The sequence below is a fragment of the Balearica regulorum genome, chromosome 2, assembly GCF_011004875.1.
Source record: "Balearica regulorum gibbericeps isolate bBalReg1 chromosome 2, bBalReg1.pri, whole genome shotgun sequence".
Classification (NCBI taxonomy): Eukaryota; Metazoa; Chordata; class Aves; order Gruiformes; family Gruidae; genus Balearica; species Balearica regulorum.
Window position 1 is genome coordinate 106,187,653 of NC_046185.1, and position 16,056 is coordinate 106,203,708.

At 37.8% G+C, this 16,056-nt stretch overlaps 1 protein-coding gene across 6 annotated transcripts in view; it reads left to right on the forward strand.

The window, feature by feature from the left end:
- TNS3 (tensin 3) overlaps positions 1 to 16,056 on the forward strand; it is a 249,691-nt gene that overhangs the window by 147,362 nt on the left and 86,273 nt on the right. For 4 of the 6 annotated variants that reach the window (XM_075745267.1, XM_075745268.1, XM_075745270.1 and 1 more), the window contains 4 exons: positions 95 to 170; positions 3,959 to 4,088; positions 5,083 to 5,148; positions 7,891 to 7,995. In XM_075745267.1, the coding sequence (XP_075601382.1) occupies positions 95 to 170; positions 3,959 to 4,088; positions 5,083 to 5,148; positions 7,891 to 7,995 (377 nt within the window). The remainder of the gene's footprint in view (positions 1 to 94; positions 171 to 3,958; positions 4,089 to 5,082; positions 5,149 to 7,890; positions 7,996 to 16,056) is intronic. The other 2 variants (XM_075745266.1, XM_075745269.1) reach the window with 1 other exon arrangement.

Below are 16,056 nucleotides of genomic sequence, written 5' to 3' on the forward strand. Positions count from 1 at the left end.
GGTTTGAATTTTCATAATTGCAGAATTGCATAGTCTTTTTCCTTTTTTTTTAAATCTAAACTATAAATTTTATTTTCTTTTCTCTCCTGTTAAGTAGTGTAGGGCCAGAAAATCAAAGCCGAATCTGCATTGCTATAGACCCTGCCCAGCTTTTGAAGGGAGATGTTATGGTAAGTTAATTGTATGGCATGAAAATCTAGTACTCATGTTTAGTTTACAGTCTCTGACCTGTTTTACCTTCTTATAAAAAAAGAATAAATTGAGCATATGGTTGCAGACATACTGCAAAATAGGTTATTAAGTTAATTTAGTCATCATCTTTGAGTATTATAGGAATCAAAATTCCTATAAAACTCAAATTAGAGGTTTTTAGGAGCTGAAACAATTGCCGTCAGCATTTCCATTTCATACCATCACCAAGTGCAGTAAGGCCTGTATTGCTATTTTCTTTGTAAAAATTGCTTTGGGGAGTATTTGTAACTCGGCATTAAAATATCCTTATCCTGTAACTTGGCAGGCAGTGTTCACAATCATAAAATTATATGCTGTAAAGGAAATACCTAACTAATTCTAAATTGTTTGGAACTCAAAAAGGTGTAATACTAAATAAAAGCTTTCGGATTCTACAGGCACCTGCAGTATTTAGAAAGCAATTTATGCATGCTAATATAGTGCATGTAATTCCCTGTGTGCAAAGCGTAACTGTAATTGAATTGCTGCACTATCATTTTAAATCTCTCTGCTTTCTCTGTTGCTTGTCATGCACAGTTACGCACAGACAAAGTAAAGAAAGATACTTGCCATGCCTTTCAATTTGTTAGACTAAGAGGACAGAAGAACATTTGGAATGAATGGTGGGGGGAAGTATTGTCAGAAAGTATTCCTGGTCTATTGCTAGTAGGTTTCAGAATGTTTGGGTTTTTTTTAATTTTATGTACTACTATGAGAAATATTGGACGTCAGTGTAAGGGGTCCTTGGTATCAGGTTCTTCCCCCCTCCTTTTTTTTTTAATAATCTTTGTTATCCTTTTCCTTCTCCCTTTCCTACTTCCCCTCCCCATTCAGTTTAGTATATTGTTCATTTCTTTTTCTCTCTCTTTCCCCATATACCATATATATATATGGTATACTCTGGAGGCTTGGGACAGTTTCAAATTCAGGAAGATTTGTTACTTACTGGAGGACTGTTGGTGCTGAGGAAACGGAATAGATCACTAAAGAAATCAGTCTGAGACAAATTCAGTATCTCTCAAATGTGTGTTTAAGATGAAAAATGAGCACATAGCTTTTCAGTAATACTTGCATCATTTTAAAAGAGATCGACCTCATTAATTCTATCCTGTTATTGAAGGTAATTCTTCGAGCAAGCCAGCGTCTTATTCCGCATGGTAGTATTTCCTAAACAGAGACTTCACTTCAGTTTTGAGTATTTTTTTACTACTTATAATCAAAACCATCAGTGGTTTCACACAAAAAAATAAATCTATAGGATGCTCTGCCTCCAACTGCAAAAGGTTTAACCACTTGAAGTGCATGGGTTTAAAAAAAAAAATTACTTGCTTGACTTAGGTTTAGAGAATTTGTTAACCCAATTTGAATAGTATGTAGTGATACAGCCACAGCTGTTGAAAAACTGCACTGACATCTGTAAATGCATATAGGTATTTCCCAGCATATTGCAGTGGCTTGCATTAATTATTGAGTATGGCATCAGAAGGTAGTGGAGTCAGAATTCAAAGTTAAGCTTAGACTTCATTGAAAGCTTGTTATGTATACCAAGCACTAAAAGATGTTTTTTCATATCCTGGATATAGATGTACACTGTTACAGATTGTAAGAGCAGTCAGATTTTCATAAAGAATTACAGTTCTGTGTAAGTAAGTTCTTGAGGATATGCTAAGTTAAAATTATTCAGGGCTGATACTTTGAATTAGAAAGAAGAAAGAAGCAAGAACTATGTAGTTCTGAACTGACCCAGATTCAGCGGTTTTATAAACATGATTATGTAAAAGACAGTAGATTCTGAGTAAATCCAGCAACTGTGCAAAACCAAAACTCTTGACAAGTTGGAGGATAAAATGTATTGTTCAGGTATTTAGTCTTCTGCATCTTCAGTAACTCTCATGTATGATCCACGTGTAAAAGTAATGTGATTGTTTAAACAGCTAAAGAAGTTAATGTTTTAACACAAAATTGTGGAGGAATGTATATAACCTTAAAGAAGCTCTTAAGTCTTTTCAAGATTCCTTTTGCTCACATAATATAATTACATAGAATTATCTCACAGTTATTTTCAGGCCAGTTCTACATTTTGGAGCAGGTTAGTTCTAATATTTCTCATCAGGGGCTCTTTTTTTTTTCACTTCTGGGCAGACTTGCAATTTTCATCCTTTTTGGTGGTGTTTTGCCTTTACATAGAGTTGCTGGGCATAGTGGAGAATGAGCATTTATTTATCCTTGAATCAAAGAGTCTAATGGTTTCTCCTGCCTTACAATTTGGTAATTTAAGAGACTGATTTACTGCTATGGTTCTTGTGAAATGATGCTGGTAGTTGTGTTGGACTAAAAGGAAATAGATCCCTTTAATATGTAGGGGTTTGCACACTATGTTAATTTTAGTGGGAGTAAAGTGCTGTTTAAAATAAAAAGCAAATAGTATTTTACCTTGGTATTACCACTATGTTGTAGGAGAATCTCTTTTAAAAAAACAAAGAAACAAACAACCCCAAATCCTCACTTTCAGATAAAATAATGCTTACTTACATACAGAATCTCCCAGCCTTTATAAAGGGTTAGGAATATATGGTTTTGCATAGAGAATACCTGGGGGAAAAAAAATATCTCTGGTATATGGGCTGAAATATTTCAGAAGTTGTCCTGTGTGCCATGTATATGGTCAGCACTGATTAACTTCCGGAATTTAAGGCACCATAGAGTTACTATAATGAAGGGTAGAGAGCGACAGCTTATGTTAGATTTTTAAAATCCTATAGTGAGAAGAATTTCATAACTGTGTTTTAATCCCAACTTTGAGAAGTGTCCCTCTTAAACACCTACATCTTTTTTATATTACTTCAGTTTGAATAACTGTTTGCTCCTTAGTTATTCAGTATTTTCTATCTAGAAGATTTTCCTCAGTCTGCCTTTAAAAAAAGTTATTTTTGTTGTTGTCTTTTTAACGCATTTCAGTAACACCTGCTTTATCATAAAATCCTGATATCAGAATAATATAAAATTTTCAGTCCTGGGACTAAAGTTATCAAAATTTTTATGTATTCCTGTAAGAATGCTGAGTTGATTTGTATTACAGTTACTTGGAGAATTAGTCGGTAAATATTCATAGGTCTAGTCTAAGGGGAGGTAGTGTTAGAAAGTAGGTTTAGTGTTCTCCTTTAGCTGCTGAAATTCGTACTAGATGATATTTTTACAGAGTTCTGTTTTATTCTAGCCAAAGTGTCAACAATACTACCAACTTCCCACAGTAACATAAACCAAGATCTTATCATCACTACAGTGGGTTTTTTAAAAGTCCTAAAATAGATGTAATCCGCTTCCAGGCTTGCTTCTAAAAACTCCACATATTCTTCAGTTATTTTGAAATGGGCGTGCTATTATTCAGTTCTAGATTAATTTGGTACTGTGAAGTAGTACAGATACAAGTCAGCATTCCAACATTGTACTGACAAATGTTGTGATTCTGAATCATAATCTACTGATTGATGACAGATAGTGATTAAAATAGTAAGAATTATTTTCACACATCCAGAACTATCTTGCCTTGAGCCTGTATAATTTTAAAGGCTTGAATAACACATACCCTGCTTGTTACAACATCAGAGGTATCTGCAGTAAATTGGGCTGTGGCTGCTTTACTTAGCAATTAATGCATACACATGTTTTGTTTGTTCAGATTTGTAAGAAATTACTTTCTGACATTTTTCTCTCTCTCTCTTTCTAGCTGAAGTGTTACCACAAAAAATACCGGTCAGCAACTCGTGATGTGATTTTTCGCCTTCAGTTTCACACTGGAGCTATTCAAGGACATGGCCTGCTGTTTAGGAAAGAGGACTTGGACAATGCCAGCACAGGTACTTGCCTTCTGTGGTTGATTGGATCTGTATGTGTGTGTGGGTGCACGTGTATGCCTGTGGATGTGACGATCATCTTCAGGACCTGCTTTCACAAGGATTGTTGGGGTTTTTTCCATCCCTGTTTTTAGGGAAAGGGAGATTGCTTTGTGTTAGTTAACTAATAGCATGTAACACAGGTAAAGCCCTAATGAGAAGAAGAGCTCTTTAAGTGAGTTAACTTGTCAAAATAGTTCAGATACTCCTACATAGTCCTTATTGTCTTCTCTCACATTTGTAAAAACAACAGACATTTGTGTAAAACGGCAACTCTGTTAGTCACCATAACAGGAAGTAAGATGAGCTAAACTGATCCCTTTTTTGGTTGATAAATACGGTCACAAAGTCTGATATTGTATGTGTGACCTAGTCTGCTTGAATATGGAGATCATCTAATATGCTTCAGAATATCCAAAAAGGGAGACAAAGTTTTCAGATACATTTGAAAATGTGTTGTGCTAGTCTTTGTATTTTCTAAATTATTACTTCAGTTTTATTTTTATGTTTATATGCGGGATTGTAACTCCCTAACCCTACGTTACTAGCAAACTAAAATCAAACATACTTTCCTGCAACATACAGCTACACAAAAGTTTTGTGGTCACGTATTGCAGTTTAGCCAATACAGAGAACAATTTTAGTTTGCTCCTGGGTGTATTTTCCTTTAAGAGCCAAAGCCAGCCATGTCTGTCTGGAGAGAGGTTTGGGAGCTGTACATCTATTCTGCTTTTGACTGTTCTTGGAAGTAAACAGAACTCTAACTGACACTTATGTGGTCTTTTCTGGAGAATATGTGGGGCAAAGAATGTGGCTCTTTTAGAAGCAAATTGCTAAACTGTAAGTGAGGGAAGAGTGACACAAGTACGTGTATTAATAACTATAGAGAATCCTGATTTCTGAGTGCCTTGGAACTACTTTCATGGGAGATTGCTGAGATACTATCCCTTGTTTTCAGATGACCGTTTCCCTGATAATGGCAAAGTGGAATTAGTGTTTTCAGGAACTCCTGAGAAAATTCAGGGTGAGTATACAGAAGAAAAAATATGGCTAGTTTGAAAATAAATCACATTGAAATGTATATTAAAAAAAAAAATCCCTTTTCCCTCTTATTCCGCTTCTCTTGTAGAAGATCCGAAATTCAACTTTACTGTTAAAATATGTAATATAGTTACTGGTTTCAATTTGAAAAAATTAATGAAGATTGCATTTACATCAGCATAGGAGTGATCAGCTTTTGTTTTAAAACTATACCAGAACAGTTGCTGATAACCAGTGGAAAACATTTGCATATCTGTGTAAAACATGGATAGTATAGGTAGCTTGGCCCAGTGTAAGTGACAACAGTGGCCTATCCCAGAAACTTTTTTGGATGTTGTCATAACTCATTATGTTTGCAGTGGTGAAGTTTGGACTGTCTTCAGTTCAGCATAAAGAGATACAGCTATAGTTTTGTTGGAAATGCTTCTGTTCTGAAGTGACCTTGTAGGGTATATCCTATATGCCTCCAGAATTCTATTGTAATATGTCTAACAGCATAGATAATTCTGACCTGCAGTAAGAACTTAAGATCATGCTTTATATTGCAGTTTAATTCTGTTAAAGGCTGTATTCTTACTCATTTTATGGTGTTCTGGAAAGCATGGATTCTGCCTGAGACTGAATGAAAACAAAATATGCTTAACTGTGTCATACATGTTCCCATTCAGTGTCCTGTGAATTTTCCTTTTTTTTTTCCCCTTCCCCCCCCCCCCCCCCGAGTTTGATCACTTAGAAACTTGTAGTAGCAGCCAGTAAGAAGTTGGATTCTGTCCAGCTGAACACGAAGATCACACTTAGCCTCTTGGAAAGTCATATAAGAAAAACAGTTGTATAAATAAATTTGTCTAGCTTGTTCTGAACATTTCTGGATAGTAAATGCTTGAAGAAAGGCCAGCTGATATGTCTGAAAAAGGATCAAAATTTTTTAAAGTCTCCCTTAGATGGCAAATCAGAGGTGTTTTTTTTAGCAGGCTCCAAGTTATTGGAAAGTAAGGTTCTAAGTAATTGGAAATTTGTATTTAATTGCTATCTAAGGGATTAAATGCCTAGGAAGAAGAGTTCACCTTGAAATACTTGCTTACAATTTCTGCAAAATGACTTTTCCACATCTGGAAATATTATAGAATCATAGAATAACTGCAGGGTATCTCTAGTCCATCCTCCTGATGAAAGCAGGGTCATCTGTGAGATCAGACCAGGTTGCCCAGAGCTTTGTCCAGTCAAATCTTGAAAATCTCCAAGGATGGAGACTTCACAACCTCTGTGGGTGCACTGTTCCAATGTCTGATTGTCCTCACAGTGGATTTAGTTTTCCTTATATTTACTCTAAACTTATCTGGATTCAATTTATACTTTGCCCTTGTTGTCCTTCTGCCTTGCTCCCACCTGTCTCTGTCTCCTCCATGGCCTTTGGGGGGGCTGCTGTCAGGTCCGCCCCAAGACCATCTCATCTCTGGACTGAAGAAGCCCATGTCCCTCAGCCTTTCCTCACAGGGCAAGTCCTTCAGTCCTGACCACCCTTGTTGCCCTCCCCTGAACTTGCTTCACTTTATTCATATCTTTCTTGTATTGTGTAGCTCAAAACTGGACACAGTATTCTAGAAAATAACTGACTGTGATACAGTTTTTAAGAAAGAATGCACTTGCCAAGAAGATGACACCTAAATATTTAGGTAACAAACTTCATAAATCTGCCTTGTGACAAACGTCATCACAGAAACTCTCTACAGATGGCTTTTTTCTGCCTGCAAATAAAGGTACAGGACCACATCATTCTTGTCCTTCTAATTTTAACTTGCCTTGTTTTGAAAGTCACAGCATATGCATAACACTCTGCATTTTTAGAACAATTTACAATAGGACTTACTTCTCCAGGCACAGCAGAAGAGTTGATAACTGAGGATTTCTTTGTTCCCTAATCTAGATAGAGGAACAAAGGCAGAAAACTGATTTGATTTGTATCAGTGTCAAAGCCAAGTCCAAGGTCATGAGTTCTTAATGCCTGTGCTTTGCTTTTGAATCACTGGACCACACCTGTGTTCCTCATAGTATGCATTTAAAAGCTGAATGTTATCTTATGCCTTGTTAAGGGCACAAAAATGTGGGTAACTGCTGAAAATTCCAGGTATGTTTGGCAGAAAGTACTTAAGCACAGTCAAACACACTGAAGGCAACCCTCCCGATCTCAGGTTCTGCCAGGAGGCTGCAGAATGGATGAAGCACCATAGTTGGCACCTTGGGGGAACTGGGGGGGACATGGAGTGGCACTTTTCAGCTCTCCTTATTCATCTTTAGTGATGAATTGCTCTGGTATCAGAATGATAATCTGTAACGAAGTCTTATTTTATCATTCCTTTAGTAGCATCTCTTTATAGATACTTGTGGTTTCATTCTGAAAAGCTATTTTATTGTGCCTGCCTATAGAGCTGGATGGATCATGTGTGTTAGTTGTGTTTAGGGGCTGATCCAAGTTGTCAGAGCTACACCATAATCAAGAAGCTCAAGATAAAATTCTTTGCTTGTACCTTCTGTAATGAAACATAAATAAAGCTTTATCTGGTTTATATAGCCTTTCTTCCCCTCTTGCTGCTTCTTACATTTCAGAATATGGTATTGCAGTTTGGGGAGCAAACTTCTGTCAGAAGGCCTCATACATATGTGCGTGGATATAATTACAAATGTAGCTGTGATAATTTTTGGTCTCAGACAGATGTTTATTTTTTAGGATGTGAACACCTTCAGAATGACCACGGAGTGATAGTTGATTACAATACCTCAGACCCACTAATACGCTGGGACTCCTACAAAAATATGAGCCCTGATGGGGAAGGTGAGTAATTTAGTCACATGAGACCAAGGCAAAACCTTCCAGAACTGTGCCAGAGCGTTTGAAAAGGAGGAAGGAGAGCTCATTTGCTTGAACCTAATGCCACTTCACTGATGTGTTAAGTAGCTGTCTATCCTTCCCTATTTAACTTTGGTGGCTCTAATGGAAAGAAAGCTGTAGTAGATTCTTGTTAATGTACTGAATTGGACTGAGATGCAACTTGTTGATATGAGTCACTATATTATTTGTAAATTTGCTTGATTTTTTTTTTGTTTTGTTCTAAAGTTTCTGTTGTGGTGAGTTTGTAGCATTCAGTATTTACTATGTTACTGGTGATATTGCAGGAGGTGCGCTAGGCTGTAAAGCTATGGGTAAACAAATAGCAAAGGATGTGCATACCTGCATATTTCCCCTCCTAAATTTACCTGTTTCCAGATTGCCCTTTTATTTCTTAGATTTTTCTTCTGTAATCTGCTGATACATACGGAAGATGAAAGCTGCCAGTAGCTGCTTTCAGATTTCTGAATGCAGTGTGGATGCTTTCCTGATGCTTTGCTTGAATTGAATGTTGTGCTTTTAATGCATGTAGTTTTCCTATAAGGACTCAGAATGTCACACCTATGTCTGCACACCTCAGTGTACATGGCAAGCCTGACATGGTAGCAAGTAAAAACATGAGAGAAGCTATTGAATGGATGCCAAAGTTCTTGTTTTTACAACTCTCCTGTTATGAAATGAGAGGTAGAGCTAGGATACTTAATTAGCTGCTCTCTAGACTCAGTTTCCATTGATTTTTATAATCTGAATTCAGGATTGCCCGTCTAATGACTGTATCGGTGAGGATTTTAGGGGCATACTGGGAGCTTGACTTTTTTCTACTGCTTATCTCTCGTACAGGAGTATTTCTTAATCCGAAGCATACTCAAATCTGCAGAAAACTAAGGGAAAATAGAGGGTGAGGAGCAAACAGTCATTTGACACTGTTACATGGGGCAGGTAGAGCACTCCATAGGGAGTCATCAGAGGTTTTATAGTTCAGTAAGACTGTGCAGTATCTTTGAGAAGGAGTAACATCAAAGAGACTGAATCTTGGCTGAAGAAGATGTGTCAATTTCTACCCAAGATGTTTCCATATAATTTCCTTTCTTTTGCCCCCTCATCCTTTTCCCCCTCCTTTCTATATACATAGCCCTTAGCAAGCAATGCATTGATGTAAAATATTTTTTTAATTGCTAAGATTGATTGGATAGATGGATTTGACCTTCCCATCCTCATGCATTGCATTGTATATAACTAACTCAGTACAGGAAATTGAAAGCAGCGATAAATGTGTAGGCAGCACACTGGAAGATACAGAACTGTATGCTGCTCGTATCTCATAGAAGACTTGATCACAGACCATTCACAAGTACAATTACCTTATTTTCCTGATTTTCAGAAGTCATATGTGCCACTTCATAGGCTTTTATGTGTGATTTGTTTGCATGATATATTTTTAATTACCTGAGATACAACATAAATATGATGTGTTAGCATAGATACTGAGAAGTTTGGAGTGAGTCCAGAGGAGGGCCACGAAGCTGATCAGAGGGCTGGAGCACCTCTCCTATGAAGAAAGGCTGAGAGAGTTGGGCTTGTTCAGCCTGGAGAAGAGAAGGCTCTGGGGCAGACCTTGCAGGAGCCTTCCAGTACCTGAAGGGGGCCTACAGGAAAGATGGTGAGGGACTGTTTATCAGGGAGTGTAGTGACAGGACAAGGGGTAATGGCTTTAAACTGAAAGAGGGTAGGTTTACATTAAATATTAGGAAGAAATTCCTTACGGTGAGGGTGGTGAGGCCCTGGAACAGGTTGCCCAGAGAGGCTGTGGAGGCCCCCTCCTTGGAAGTGTTTCAGGCCAGGCTGGATGAGGCTTTGGGCAACCCAAACTTTCTCTTCAGATCCCTTGGGAAGTATTTCTTGTATATCGAACTAGTCCTCCATAACAGACTGAAGATTTTGTTAAGTTTCTACATTTGTATCAGATTTCCTCCTCCTCGAGCAGTGCATTAGTACAGGGGCTTCTCTTATGCTGATTTAAAATTATGCAGTCAAATGTAGAATTTGGAACTACAAAAATCAGAAGGTCTTCCTACTGCCATATAGAATTCTGAGATAGTTGCTATTGGTTCTCTTGTGGTTTTAAAGTCACGGTACTCATCAAGTCTTGTGTGTGTTTTGTGGTCAGGAAGGAACAGAAATGATCGTGCCTAGTACTCTCTTTTTTTTCCCCCTTTTTTTTTCTTTTTTGCCTTAAGGCATCACTTAATATACAATAAATGTGTATGGATTTATCAAGGGTTGCTCATTTGCTGTAAAATAGCAAGTTGACCACAAAGGTATATCATCTGTGGCCACAAATGAGTAGTTGTCTTCTGTTATGTCAAGAGATTTAAATGTGTCCCAATTCCTCTTGATAATCATGTTTTTCAATTTAACTTGGATATTGTAGCTCACATACTTTCAGCGACACTTCACTGTCTGTCTTTTGGTTGCTAAGGTCATGTGCATCTCCTTTATATTTAGACAGATTTGGGTATTGCGATTGTTCGTGATAATATTTTGGGAGTAGCTTGAAGTAAAGTGATAGACTAATGTGAGGTTAGTAGCTATTGTTATTAAAAATTAATAAAAGCCATTACTGCTTGCAATTATGGCATTTGGGGCAGGGAGAGGGGGAGTTAGTGATAAATGAGGGTGAAGTATTTTCTATGGGAACAGAAAGTTGAAAGAAACAAGCAGTCCCTTCCCCCTCCCTGAAAAACTTTTCATATGCTTTACACTTACTAATATTTCTCTCTCTCAAATACCAAATGACAACTAGTTTTGAAAAAAAGCTCCCCCTGACCAGAGGGAAGAGGTAAATGGAAAAGATTTGATTTGTCTTCTGTTGAGGTGGTTTTTTTTAGTTCTCAATAATAATTTTCAAGATTATTACTTGGCATAGTGAGTAAGAGATACTATTGTTAAAACAAACACTTCCCTCCTGCTGAAAATGCAAGTCTCCTTTTGGATAGGAACCATCAGTTTATGTGGAAGCCACTGGCGGATCCTGGTACAAACCTGGGCTCTGAGTGTTCTGAAAATAAAATCAGAGATGCTAAAATAAAAATGAAATGTATTGTCAAAGAGCCAGAAATTCGTTTTGATAAAGAAGGTGAATAATTAGAAGATGACTGCTGCTGTTCCTTTTGCACTATGACTACTTTATCTCAGGTTTTTTCTAAGTATCCTGATAGCATGCTAATATTATTCTACAGAGAGGTTTAATCTGCCACAAAGGAACAACTCTGTCTTAAGACAATGACTGTGGGATATGTGTGACTGGGATGCTATACTGCCATTTGTGTGTGCAGCATTCAGTTAGTCAAGATATGAGACTTTTTTGTTTCATTTTGTTTTTTTTAATAAAGAAAACTGGTAAGCATCAAAAGTTGTAGTTGGCCAAAATAGTATTTGTTTCAATTTGACTGAATTCAGTGGATTGGCAACAGAAATGCACCTGGTTCTTGTTCAGTGTTCCATTTTAAGACATTTCACTTATTTTAACAACCGCTAAATCTCTCTGCACTGTTTTGTCTGCCAGCTCTACAATCTGTGGAAAGAAGAAAACATGTGCACCTTAGAAATTGTTTAAAATGACAAGGACTTTTAGCAAGTCTTTACAAGGCAGGAACTAAGTATCTTTCTCAACAGAACCTCACTGTTTGTTTCCTAGCAAAGTGGGTTTGCTTTGATAATTAGAAAACAACTTTGAAACAAAAGGATGTTTTTAATTCAAGCCAAATAGGGTAGGGCTGAGTGAACCCAAATTCTTATATCTCAAGAGCACTGCTTTACAAATTTTCTAGCCTTTTGTAACTGTAATCAACAGCGAGTAGCCAAAAATTGCCAAATATTTATGAACTAGTTTGCTCCTGCTCTTTTTCTTTTCAGAAAGGAAAGTATCTGAGAAGTGTATCCAGGTAGGCAATAACCAACATTCTGGTATGCACCCACGTCATGTGATTAGATGGGATGTTTGACTTTTATTGAAATTTTTTCTCCTCTTCAACCCAAAGTAAATAGCTATTCAATAGGGAGGTGCCCTCTCTTGTAGTTAAACACTTGTTTTCCCAGAGGGCCATTCAGTATTGCAAAACTCAAGGGCTGAGGCAAAATTGCTTGGCTTTGGTACCTTAACAGGAATGCAGATGCCTACCAAAGAAAACAGCAGGTTTGATGCCGTTTCTGGTGAGTGAAGCTGAAGGATAAACTGGTAGTGAATAAATGTTAATTCCAGCTTTTAGTCACCAGCTGGCTGCAGTATTCTTTGAAACAAAGAGAGATTTGTTAAAAGGTAGGGATGAAAAGGTGTCCTGCAACAATTTCCCCTCTTTCTATTTGACATTGAAAATAGAAACATCTATAGAAAACAGAAATATTTACCCTGTCAAATGCTGCCAGTTTGAAACAGTATCTGAAATGCATTGGAGTGTCTGCTTTTAATTGATTTTCTCTGATGAAACCCGTCTTCTATTTCTTGAAGTTTTGTATGTTCTTTTTTTTAATGTATAAATTTGGTTAGTTGTCTTAATCATGAGGCTGACAATGAGTTTTAAGATAAATTAATATAAAATGGTTTCTCTTGTACGTCAGTAATATTGAATGCAAACATAGGATTACAACCTTTAATTTCTGCTTGTGCACCAATAGGTAATTCTCTCTCACCTCCTTTAATACAGCATTGATTGTAACTGTACTGTAGCTTAAATATTTCTTTAGCTCAATATGTTAGGGACTAAGTATAAGTTCACTCAGGTGTTTTCAAGATTGTGCTTGACTAACTAAGATTGCTCTGGACTGTAATCTCTTATTTTCATGTTTTGGGGTTTTGGGGTTTTGAGGGTTTTCTTGTGGGTTTTGGGGGGGGGGGTTTTTGGTTGTTTGGTTGTGGTTTGGGGTTTTTTTGGTGTGTGGTGGGTTTTTTTTTTGTTTTTTTTTAAACCAAAAAAAAGTATTAGAGTATTTTGGATAGGTCAGTTAGGAGCCGAGAATTAAATGCAGTCAGGGGCCAGACTTTCAAAGGATTTACTGATTCGAAGTATCTTTTTTGGCCCATTTTAAAGGAGTATCTCTTAAGATACACTGTACACCTTCTTGAAAGTCTTGATTGCTTACTTAATGCTAAGCTGAGCTCTAGAACTTGGCATGTCAAGTTCTATTGAAAAATACTTTTTTCCTTTTACCCAAACACGTGAGTGTATTAATAAGGCAGGTTCTAAAGTGAGGAATTATGTGCACTGGGTGCACTGGGGTATTGATTTTGCTAGGTACCATTTGTCAGTTCTACTGAGTTTAAATTTATCTCAAATAAAACCAGAAAAACCCCCAAAATGCTACGTGCCAGAGAAGGATGGTTATAACTGAGATAAATGTTGAAAGTCTCATGTCTGAAAACAACAACCGATTAGAAGCAGAGTTCCCTAGGCATTTACCCTAAGCGCCTGTTTTTTTCCATTAGCCTCCTGCCTCTGACTGCCTGTACTTCCCTTTCTCTTTCCTATGAATTCCTTTGTCCTTGGTTCTTTGTCAGCTTCTACTTAGATATTCTCCTGTAAGCTTCTCCGCCTTTCATTCTGTTAAGGTTGTTTGGGCACACTTGCCTCCACACCCCCCAGTATCATGTCTTTAACAGTGCACAGATTTATTTGAAGCACAGGTTGCACATGTCACATACTTTCAAAGCTACTTCAGAGCCAATTATTTGCTTTCAAATAAATACATTTTTAATGCCTTCCAACTGATTTCTGTCCTGTCTCAGTAATAGGCAGTGGTGTTATCTCAAGCCTGTTATTCACTAACCCTTTGTCGAAGGCTTTCATTACACTTTTAAGACCCAAAGACCACAGGGTGAAATTTAAGTGGTGTAATAGAAGTTTATGGTACATTCAGATATCTTTTGCAGTTGTTTTTATAATACTGTGCAAAAGACCTCTCTCTTCAGCACAGGATTCAAACAGTAGAAACTCAGAGGAAGGTAGCACACATGACGTAGCTAGCATTCTCTCTTCTCCTTCCTGTACTCGGTATGTATTGCCCAAAGGCTGTTATCTCAAGGCCATGTAACACTGCTGTTTCAAGCAAGTCTTTTTTTCCCAGCTTATTTGGGTTCCTGAGCAGGCTTGCATTTACCTTTTAGCATGTGCCCGTTTCTTAGTCCTGTCAACTACAGCCTATAGTTGTTAATATTGTTAATTTTAAACACTAATGTCCAAATCAATATCTCCTTCCATGTAGCACAGGAGAAGCCTCTTCTCCCAGTCTTACAATCCGCTTAATGGCCCAGGTTGAATAGAGGGTCCTGAAAGGCAAACCTCTGCCACAGGTGTGTGTTTCCCTACACCTGCTTCCTGAACAACTCTTCCTGTCTCTTATGAAGGCGATAGGGCATCCCACCTGTTTAGCTTCATTAGACAAGGAAAAATGACAATCTTTTTTTCCCTGTAAAACCCTACTTGCTTGAGAGTAAAATTAGCGTGGCAGCATCAGAGATTGAAAGTGTAACTGGTGGGAACAAACCAAAATGCCTTAGTACAAATTTGGATTTGGTGCTTGTGCTGTGACTTTCCTAAGACCATAAAGAGAAGCAATTAAATCCCCTCTCTGCCGGCACTCAAGCACACATATACTGAACTACCTTGTGCATCATGCTTTCTATGTGAGTGTTCAGTCCAGTACCCAATGAAGATGTGAATAGAGGGCATCATCAGCCATGGTGCCATTTGCACATGACATAAGAGGTCATGCTGTCTCTTAAATGAATGCATGTGCATGAATGAACCTGTGATTTGTGATACTGAATTCATGATAATCTCCAAATGGCAAATCTCTGGGAAGATTTACAAGAGACAGACTTTAGCATGAAAGTGGTTGGAGTTTCTTGGGGTTTTTAGGCCACCATGAAGTAAAGGCAATCCTGAACTAATCAGAGTGTTCTGAGTGACTATTCCTGAGTTTGGGTGTAATTACTGCCCATTTTGCTGGTCCTTTGACAGCATGCACCTTGCCTTTTTTGGCTAAGTTCCTTTTCAATGACTCTCTCCTCTTGGTCCTGCTTCAGGGCTTCAGCTAGCCACTACACCACTCCCTTCATAAGAAGGCTAATGATTTTGTGGTATGGTGTTCACCCTTCTGTCCCCATTGGCAAGTATGTTCTGTTGATTAGAAAGGCCTGATCAGTTTCTGCTAACAGCTTATGTAGAATGTTTTGTTTTGTTATGGACGTGCTTTGGTTAGGAAGGCTTGATTCTACAATTAGTGCTGGTTTTTGAAGGAGAGCTCTTCCAGCAAATTGTGTGTCCGTTACTGTTGGGATTATTCTGGAACTGTCCATTTTGTTGAGAGTCTGGCTCTCAACTGGTTAATGAAACATACGTGTTAGTTTCTGCCATTGAGTACACACAGCAGGTACTGAAGAACTGAGGACTCTTCCTGGAAAGGTTTCTGCAGCAAGCGTCTTCTGCAAATAGTGGTTCTCTCTAAGGTTTTTTTTCCCCCTTGCATGTGTTTCCAAAGAGGTGTTAATACTCACACAACCACTTCCTATATGTGCTAGTGGGTTTTTTTTTTCCTTGAATTTGGAAAAGAGCAGAATGAAAGACACGTCCTCCTGAGTCCCATAACTTTTGATTTCAAGGTCTTGTTTTTAAGAGCTACCTGTTATATTTGATAGTCTATACAGAATGAAGCATACCACTCTGTAGGTGTCCTTTTAGCACTGTAAACCACAGGCACTTCTGATAGTAAAAATGTGGTTGAACAAATTCCTTCAAGCCATGAGATAATAAATCTTTTAAGTGACCAACAGCAGAATCTTAGCTGTACCAGTACCAGTAGCAGCCTTTAGTGCAGTCAGCTGTAGTGTTGTGCTACTTTTTCAGTAGTACGTGGTAGTTGCAAGTGAAACTTTGCTAAGGATAGTACACTTGTTATTCATGGATCAATCCCAGAAAGCTGTCCTGGGAATCTCTAACCCTGCTCCAGCAG